At 31.4% G+C, this 10,304-nt stretch overlaps 1 protein-coding gene across 1 annotated transcript; it reads right to left on the bottom strand.

Moving 5' to 3' along the window:
• Positions 1-1,811: 1,811 nt before the first annotated feature.
• On the bottom strand, positions 1,812-4,895 carry LOC140760114 (uncharacterized). Its single transcript, XM_073096940.1, has 2 exons — positions 4,671-4,895; positions 1,812-2,592 (listed from the first exon to the last, which is right to left on the bottom strand). The coding sequence occupies exons 1-2, from the start codon at positions 4,817-4,819 to the stop codon at positions 2,010-2,012; spliced, it is 732 nt and encodes a 243-aa protein (XP_072953041.1). The 5' UTR covers positions 4,820-4,895; the 3' UTR covers positions 1,812-2,009.
• Between the last annotated feature and the right edge of the window lie 5,409 nt (positions 4,896-10,304).

The raw sequence follows: 10,304 nt of genomic DNA, 5'->3' as shown, positions 1-10,304 counted from the left end.
CCAGGTGGGCACTAATTTTTCCAAACCTATAGAGATAAATAGTATTATGCTAAAAAAAATTAACTATACTTTTAGATAGACAAAAAGTATACTAATACTCACAAAATCCTACATTTTGCAACCAAATAATCTGTTACACAAATGCTTAAGATATTAATATAATTGAAGCATAATGCTTTTAAGAAAATAAAAGTGGATCATAGTAGAATTGATAAGTACCTTCCTTATGATCAAGGGGGTTATAGGTTTGACTCCAACCTCAAATAATATTGTGGATAAATTATTTAGTGGTTTGGCTCAATGGTTGGACTCCGTTTATGACTTGGTAGTGTGATTGACTTAGTGGAGTAGCTCAGTAACGTGATAATTTAGAATAAGTCTCAATGACATTTAGTAACACATATTGCTTGAAACCTAAACTAAACAGTTATACTATATTGGTTGAAAGTTTGGTGAGATTTAAGTACCTTTATATCTAGAGATGGTTGTCTCTTTATCTAGCTCATATTTAACCTCCGAGCTCATGAATAATAAAAAATATAATAATAATAATAATAAAATCCCACCGATAACAAAAGCAATTAATAAATATTATAGTATAATGAAAAATTTTGCCCTACCCACCTAAAATTGTAGCTCTTAACATTGTTTGGCCCACAAAGGCACTAGCATTATTCTATTTACAGTTAGGTTTAGAGATTAAAGAGAATAATCATACTTCAAACATTACAATCTTAGAAAATTATTACATAAAATATAGCTAATAAGATGAAGCTCAGTTAGTTAAAGAGACACATTTTGTATTAAAAATGTCAAAATTTAAATCTTAGCAGTATTGCTATTTAGCAAGACACCAATAAATTAAACATCTTATTGTATATAATTAGGTTAATTTAAAGCGACTTCTACAATGGGTTCTTCTTAGTTATTATGCTTATATAAAATAATAATAATAAATTAATGTTAAGGAGAGCTAAGGATGGCTACTAGTCTAGCCCATAATGTTCTGCTATCTTCTTCTTGCAGGTTCATATATTAGATAATGTCTACCAACCTACTTGATGAATTATAAATTGCCATTGATGTCTTGCAAGTTTCAATCAACATTTAATTTTTATTGGTACAAGTTACAATCGACATATATATGTATATATTTTATTAATTTATTGGTACAAGTGGGGCTGCAAATTGCTTGGCCACACAGCCCTTTCAAGCTGAGGCTGAGGTCTTCAGGATCTCTCTCACCCAAATCAAACATTGAAACTTTTCCAATCTCATTATCGAATGCGACTGCCAGTCCTTTATGTCCATTTTGGACAGGTTTTCTATCTTTTTTAGGTTGTCTTTTTGTTGTTTCTTATGATCATTGCTACCGGGAGGCTAATCAGTGAACTCACTGGATTTTAGTAGTTTTAATAGAATTATTCTTTCATTCTGGGGCAATTTTTATGCCTAATAATCTGTTAGCAATCCTGTATAGGGATATCTTCTACCTAATAAACAAAAAAAGAGATAGACATATTGGTGAATTAACTACAAATCCTGGTGACACAGCAACAGATTAGAAACATTTGGATTAAAAATCACTTCTTTGATTATTTTGAAGGCAAAAGAGCTGAGATATTTTTCTTCCTTTTAAAAGAAGAAGGGAAGTTATATTAATTAATTACGACAGTTACAAAAGGTGGTCTTTAATGCTACGAGAAAGATATGGGTGATGCTAAAAGATGAGCCAAAGAGGTTGTCTCGATTGGGACCAAAATAATGAAGACAAGCAATGGTTGGCTTAGACAACCAACTACTTCTGAGACTTCAAACTTTGAACGCATTTAAGAACCCAAGTGAAATGATACAATTACATGCTATTAGTTTATAATCACAAATAGATCTTTTCAAACCACTAATTACTACCCTAAGGATCACATGTTTCGCCAAGTAAAAGGCAAGAGGACATCTATGAATATCTTTGAATTTCGGAAAATTTTAATCTCAATGCAAAAACCATCTTTTCATGAATCCATGTGTGAAGCATGGTGAATAGATATAAACCATTGCCCATCAACCCTCTCAAAGACATTGGTGGCTACTTGCTTTCCCCAGCTGCTGCCTTTGGTCTTAACTACCTCCATGCAAGTTACATAACCAACATCGCCTCTCACATGAACTTCGACGTTCTTCAGATCAATTTGCAGAGGGAACTCATAGTCAGCACCGCACACGATTTCCCAGCTTCCCATGACCAGATCATAACCAGATATCCTGCCTGCTCCTGGATGTACAACATAAACATGATCACCTTTTGCCCAAATGGAATGCATGGCAGCTAGATCTCCATTCTTGAAAGCATGGTAAAATAGAGTGTTTGCCGTGAGGACTGAAGCTTTGCTGTCCTCATGAAGAATTCGGAGCTTATCCCTGAGTTTTGCAGCACGAGCGTAGTCTTCTTCCTTAATGGCTATCTCTAAATCTCGTTGCAAGGATTGTTCATCCAAGATCATGTCTTCCGTAATCGGATTTCCCTCGGATCCTCCACCTTTTACCTGAGCAGATCTCCATGAACGCACATTAGGGTTTGCGGTTTGAAGTCCTGCACTGAACACAAAATTAGGTCATTCAAAAAAAAAATTAACATCTTGAGCCCTTCGTTTCCAATCAACAAAGAGTGCTATTGCCAAACTGAGTTTGGTTTCATCTATATTATTGATCATGAAAAAAAAAAAAAATCCATGTCTATACATATATAAGGAAGACAATAAACTTTTTGTTAAAACATTGTTCAAATTTTTAACGTTTTCCTATTATACTAGTTGTACCTTAGGATTGTGAGAAACTAATCCCAAGACGGAAAGAGATAAAGTGAATTTTGAATTTTTTTTCACCTTCCGGGTGAGCCTTTTAAAATCTCAAGGTTTACTCAACAGCTATAAAGTAGCTAAATATTTTTTTTTAAAGATTTAACATAAAGCTCGTATTATATGTGTAGGGCAACAATAGTCACACACATCTTAACTTGAGCATAGGTTATGCAAATCAAGGAATAATGATCTTTCGGATATCATATTTGGTACCAGCAAAATGAGTCTAGATATTTAGCTCTAGGAAGAAAATATATCAATGTAGTATCATTAAAGGCCCAAAAGTGTTTGGAAATTTCAACTGCAGTAGATGTTCAGTTCCAACAGTATCAATTATGAGGATGAGAAAGGCTATATAGCAAATATACTATTTTAAGATTAGTCTTTTTCACTCTGTAGAGTTAGATTGGCCAATTTGGATTGAACTCAGTAATTTGATCCATCATCCACAAAGAGAAAAGCAAAAGGCAAACTTCCACCAATTCCGTAGACGGTAAGCTTCTGTAATCAGTCCAAGAAGACACCTAATTAAACCTTATTAATCAATATCTAAATTCCAATAAAATGGAATCCCCTAACTTCAATAATCAATCTTTAAATGAAGAAGCAACAGTGGCTCCATCTGTAGCTTCTCTCATAGTAAGTGCAAACAGCCGCATTGCATCCTGACGAGGTCTTCTCTCTCACGGACTTATCTAGAAAGATGGCAGACGTTGGAGAATACTCTCAATGCAAAACATGGAGATGTTGCAACTTACAAGCCTACAACTGTATGCTCTCCTTTCTCTCCAAAACATGATTGTTTATCTCCCAAGGGGCTAAGTGAATCACTTGCCCTCTATTTGTGGCATCATTTTGTCTTTGGTAGATTGTAACTGTCCCTCAATTCAGAAAGCCAGTGATGCAAGCTTTCTTAAATGTTTGATCACAAAAGAAGAGAGGGACTTTGTGCCCTCCCCTTTCTACTGCTTAACTGCTTGTGAATCACATATAATGCATTGAGAACCAGATGCCTAATTCATTATTCATGAAACTTGACTTCGCTCTTTGCTTACTACATGCCCAAAAGGCTAATTAGCAAGTCTATCAATGATGAGTCACAAATATCATGTGGCATGACCAAGAATTAATCATCTTTAATCATGAGCTTAGCTGAATTAATAAAAATGAAGTAAAAAAAAATAAGATTTAGGTACATATTGCAATGCCACATTTCAAGTGACAAACATGTGATTTTTTTGTTTAAAATAAAAAATCCTGCAAACAAGTCCAAATAAACACTTCTAAACTCCATTTTAAACACTTCATGTAATTTATCGCGACCTTTTAAGGCTGATATTATGCACGAAAGAAAGAATATTTTTAAGGTTGGACTAAACAAGCTTAAATGCACAAGCAAAGAGAGGAAAAGATAGTTAAATTTTGAAAAAGGACAAGTCAATCAGCATCTTGAACCTAATTACTCAAATAATACAATTTTAAAAGGCCTTATGAACAATTACCAATAACAAAAGAAAAACATGAATTGAAGATTTTACTTGGTGAAATGTACTGCAGCAATTAACATCATATTAATAAAAATACAGACCATCGTTAACACGAATCAAATTCCTAAATTTAATTGAAGCTGTTATATTGGGCAAAAAGAAATTTTCCACAGGAAGAGTTACAAAGGCTAATTAGTCGTGGTACGTAATTGGGTGTACATTTAGGTACTTAGATTGTTATCAAGGAGTTATAGCATCCAAATATGTCGCGTAGACATCGATCAAATGATTCATATAAAATCGAAAATTTCCTGGGAAGAGGACTTACATGGAATTGAGGTCGTGTCGTCGTCGTTCCATGTGGAAGCGGCGGGGAGCCAAGGAGGATAAGGAGATGGAGTGGGATTTTCTGCTCACGACTGCCGGCCACCGGAACGGCGCCGCCGTGCTCAACCAAAAAGTCGCCGCAGCCGCCATTAGTGGAACCTCTCTCTCTTTCTCTCTCGCGATGAGGCAATCTTCTATCCGCACTATCTCCTTATCGGGTCGGATCTATTACTCGTGTACAATCCGGTCACTTATTACAGAGCAAAAACTATATATTATGCCCTGGCGTCCTGCAATCAAAATGACAAAAATGCCCTCATATGATTTAATAGGCGAATAATAACAATTCTAGACAAAATAATTTTTGTGTTTATTTGTGTTCTAAAATAATAGTGTAATAATTATTTTTGATGTGATATAAAGTAAAAAGAGATATGAGAATATAAATAAATTTTAATCTAAAAATGATGGAATAGATATTAACGATAAATTATTAATTAAGTTAGTGTGTGGTGTAAGATATAATTTTGATAAATAATATTAATATTAGAATAAAGATATTATAATATTTAACTGTTATTCTAAAATATGAGATTAAATATTGGTCGTAATCCTTTAATCAATTCTCTATTATATCCGCTATTTGGAATAAATAAATTATGAGATTAAATATATTTGGTGGATTTGGCTGAGGATTTCAACTAGTATAACATAATTTGGTGATTTGTAGTTGGATTTTATTTCTATGAGTATTAACAATTTTTGGTGGTTTAATAATCGGATAAACAAAGTTAAATTAAATCCATCAAGAATTAGTCCCAAAACTAAGCATATAGTTATGATTTATTTATTCTATTTTATTTTGATTAAAAAAAACACATATCAGAGGGCATACTATGAATTTTTTCAATTGGGATGCCATTAATTCCCTCTCCTCTACATTAAATAGTTCAGATAAAGTTTGGCATAAGTTTGATGACATAACAAACTTCTTACTTCAAAGAGTAAATATTTCTTTTAATTTAAAGTTTTTACATGAATAACAAAAAAAGTTAAAAAATATAAGTGAAAACTCTGATAATTTAAAGAGAATAATATAATTATCTAGATGGGCCAATTCAATATAAACAATTGGGCTTCCAGGCCAACACAATAGGGAGGAGCACAAAAGAGTATATATATATATATTTAGATCAAATGAGGATAAACCAATCAATAAGTACAACTATCCTACACTTATTCACGAATTCCATGGAGGTTTATGTACTTTAACACTATCCACCTTTTAAGCTTTCAATGGCATGAGCACTGTATGCATACAGGATTAAAAAAACACAAAGAGAAAAGCTGAACAGTACTGAAGAAAAAAGAGAGAGAGAGTAGCTCCCAGAAGCATTGTATCATAAAAGATGGAAAGATAGAAAGAAGGATGAACATCTCAGCCAGCTTTTGCTCGATGTGCATAATGGTGATGAAGTTTGACCAGATAAAGAAGGAAACTGGGGGAGATTTTTAAAGGGTTTTTGAGTTTAGTTTAATAAGATTGAGATCATAGACACAATCTGAGAGCATCCAAGGAGCTAGCACACATGCTCTTGTCTTCTATCTCTTATCTATGTGTATATATATCCTGTGGGGATGAAGCATTTGTTGCATGGTGGGTACGCAAGCCCACGTACTCTTTTGGCCAACGCCAAATAGTTGCAATGTTGGCAGTGATAAAAAAGATAAACAGTGTTAACAACTGACTTTGTTGTATAGCTTCGTCTCCTGTCTCTCCATACATATATATATATATATATATATATATATATACTTTGGCTAAAAGCTACTTTGCTTTCTTTCTTTTGATTTCCAACTTTTTCAAACCGACAACTTTTCTTGGATCTTTTTGCTAACACTTTAATTTTAAGAAAAATTATATTTTACTTTTTTTTTTGTTAATTTCATGAAAAAGTATATATATTTTTTAAGGGTTAAATATATTTTACCCTTTTTACTTATGCCAAAATTACTGTCCCTCTGTATTTTAAAAAGTCTTAAACCAGTCCCGATACTTATGACTAAAGTGAAACCGTTAGTTTTTTCATTAAACTTAACTGAATAATATTAATACGATCAAAATGCTCCTATCTTGTTTGTTAGAGAAAATATACAGATTTTAATATAGTGTAGCAAATTACCAAAATAGCCATAATACGTGGTTATATTTAACGTAAATATTAACAGCCTCACTTTAGTCATAAGTATAAGGATTGGTTTGAAACTTTTTGAAGTATAAGAGGGTAAAGTGATTTTAGGTATAAGTACAATGAGTAAAATGTACTTAACTCTTTTTTTAATAACTTTGGCACTTTTTCCTCTATGATTTTTACTAAAGTGAAACCGATATTACTTTGTCTTAGTTATACTTTGTCCCCCATATATTAAAAAAGTGTACAGACTTTTAAAAAGCTACAATCCCTTAATAAATTTAACTTTCGGTTTCTCTATTGTTGGAGAAAAATATTAGTTTTTATTAGCTAATAACTTAAAATTACTTATCTATCCTTAGATAATATTGATTAGCTTAAGGAAGGAGATGAGTGCAAAATTATACAATAATTAATTTTTGACCTTTATGAGAGTAATTTAATTTATTTAAAATTAGGATACAATTCACGTACTAATAGATAGGTTTAGTAGTAGGTTTTCAAAAGTCCAAGGAGATATTTATACGGATTTATATATTTTAATAAATATGATGTAAACGATAATTTTAGTTCAGATCACATAGAGTTAAGTGTTTAAATTGAAACTATGTCGGTGATTTTTTGTAAAACTGTGCAATTAATCCTTAATTATTTGACCTATGTCTAAATATCTACATGAAGTTTATATCACTACAAGAGGTTTAATGATGTGGTTTAATCATCAATTACTTTAAAATTAGTTGTTGTTGAAAATTTATTAAATGGTACTCACATTTTGTCTTTCCTATTTATTTACACTCTACTATATAGATATTTATATTTTACTTTTAATATCTTAAAAATATTTTAAATTAATTGTAACCTAACAATGCCCAATGAAAGAAAGAATATTATAGTACTTTTAAAAATAAAACAATTAAAATATATAAATTATCTCTAAAAATACTATATATATAGTATGGTGTGAATGATAACAAAAACAAAATGTAAGACTTCCTTTTACATTAAAAAAATTCTTTGCTCATCTCCTTACTCTTAGCAAAGTAGTTAACTAATTTGTCCCTGGCCCTTAACACTATCTAAATTGTTCTGCCATCACTAATACCATCTCATTAGTGAGTTAATTCCACATCAAGACAAAACCAATCTTGATATCCTCCCTCTTTCCATGTTCTTCTGCCACATTAGGTCTTAATAAGATATTATCAGTAGGTTAATCACCTAGCTGATCTGATCATTAAAAATAAGCATATATAATAGGGATTAAGGGATAACTTTGTTTGGTTTATAGTATTACAGAACCCATTGAGAAAAAGGAGAAGGATAACATTGGAATTAGTATTATATTGACTGGTAGTGTGGAAATGAAGGTGAATCTTTGCAGTTCACTCCTCCCAATGGGGATAAGAATTGAGGGTTAGTTAGTGTCTTTTCTATTTTAATTTATCTTTGGGTTCTTAATCCTTTAGAAAGGAGAAGCGCATGCAGTGAAACTGCTCTCATTTTGTCAGTGTCAGTGCACTGCAGGAGTTTCATCACTTTCTTGACCTGCTTACTATTTCTCTTTCAGAGAAAGAGAAAGAGAGAGAGAGAGAGGGAACTGAGACTTTCCATAAGAGTTATTTTGGAGTCAGACTTTCTGAAACTCGTGTGCATTTTGAATAGATCAAGAGACAGCCCCTGCCACATTTGACACTCTAAACCTCTTAGTATTATATATATATATATATATATATATATATATATATATATATAAAAGATTTCAAAGTTATACCTATCTGTAGACAATATAATATGGTAACAAATTGGGTTGCAAATATAGAGAGAGTGAATAGAGATTGAGACTAAAAGATTCTATTTTGTTTAAAATAACACTTATTATTTTTTCGTTTTAGAAGAAGGGGGAGCGAGAGAGGTTAAATTCACCGATATAATATATGGAATCTTGCGCCTTATTTAAATTCAATCTACATATAAAATTTAGGATTTTTCTATACAAAATATGAGATTTTGCATGTCGACTCCACTATCTTCTTTCTATCTTAAGATTATAGGCCTCAGATTTTAGTTATTATTTAACTATCGCAGTGTATCTCTTTTATAAATATATGATTATAGAATAAAAAAATTAATCATCTTAAAAATATGGATAGAAATTTAATATTTAATCAAACAATGAGACCATTAATATTATAGTGTATCACAAATCTCAAAAAATATATGTAAAATCAGAATTAACTATGGAAAAAAAAATAATGCAAATATATAAGATTTTTATGTGAAAAACCCTACGAATCCCTTATATATGTTTTACAGTCCACTTGTTGTATTCCTTTTCTTCGGATCAAATTAACTATTAATAATGTTTCAATACAAGAATGACTTACGGATCAACTATTGCATTTCATAGCTCTATCTAAGGTTTTCTTATTTACTAGAACACATGATAAATTGTCTCAAGTGGTTGATCAACTGACTTCATAAACTCTCGAAATCAGATGTTCTGTCTCAATGACCCTTAAAATAGTAACTCACTTCAAAGAATAAAGCAACAGTAATTAATCAAAAATTTTTGATGACTCTATTTTCTCTAATATCTTCAAATCGCCAAGAACTTCAAACAAACTCTTCTAGGGTTCTAAATATCTTCTATCTATCATCGTTAATCGTTGATCTATAATTATTTTCTTTATATAGATGCAACCAAAAGATTGAAAAACCACTTTAACTCTGGCCAAGGTTCATGCAACCCCCTCTTGGGCATTTGAATGCATGAGGGGTTATTCAAACACTCAAAGCTTCTTCACATACTGTCGAAAACACCATTAAAATAACTTCCAAATTGTCTTTATATTGCCTAAAATGTTATGAAAATGTACAAACGCCCTAGGATCATCCAAGTGTTGCTGAAAATACTTTAGAAGCTTTCCAACACTTGATAACTAGTTTTGTATTGTTTAAAAAATGATAAACATTTAAACACTCTTCCAATGTATTAAGACATTTCAACTCATTTTAACTGTTGCAAATGTGTGATACATTCAAATTCAAGCCTCTATAGTCATTTTCTTATAAAATATTCTGCATGCATCCAAATAGATTTTATACATACATGAATTGTCAACACAAAGGGGTACTACAGTAATTTGGCTTTTCTGTTAAGTTTGGATACAAAAATAATAATAATTTCATATTAATCTAAACTATGGAGAGGCAAAGTGATTCAAATAAAAGTTCATAGAAATAATATTTTAATTTTAGGCATAACTATGATGGGTAATTTAAAATTTAACTCTCTTCTATGCTTTCCTAATTGGCTGGCACTAAGTCTTGCAAATGGTCTAAACTCTACTTTTCTTTTATAATCTTATATGTATCAAGCTTTGTTCTCTTTAATTCTTGATGAAATATCAACCTATAAGAAATTTTCTCAAAAGAATTAA

The sequence above is a fragment of the Typha angustifolia genome, chromosome 5 (genome assembly GCF_048772165.1).
Source record: "Typha angustifolia cultivar Huaian chromosome 5, ASM4877216v1, whole genome shotgun sequence".
NCBI classification, from domain to species: Eukaryota; Viridiplantae; Streptophyta; class Magnoliopsida; order Poales; family Typhaceae; genus Typha; species Typha angustifolia.
This window is presented reverse-complemented; position numbering and strand designations above follow the sequence as displayed.

What these genes read in the sequence shown, in the direction of transcription:
- LOC140760114 (XM_073096940.1), bottom strand. Translation starts at nt 4,819, where the DNA reads ATGGCGGCTGCGGCGACTTTTTGGTTGAGCACGGCGGCGCCGTTCCGG. An exon ending in CGACACGACCTCAATTCCAT is followed by an intron (nt 2,593 to 4,670) that starts GTAAGTCCTCTT and finishes TTTTGTGTTCAG; the next exon opens with TGCAGGACTTCAAACCGCAA.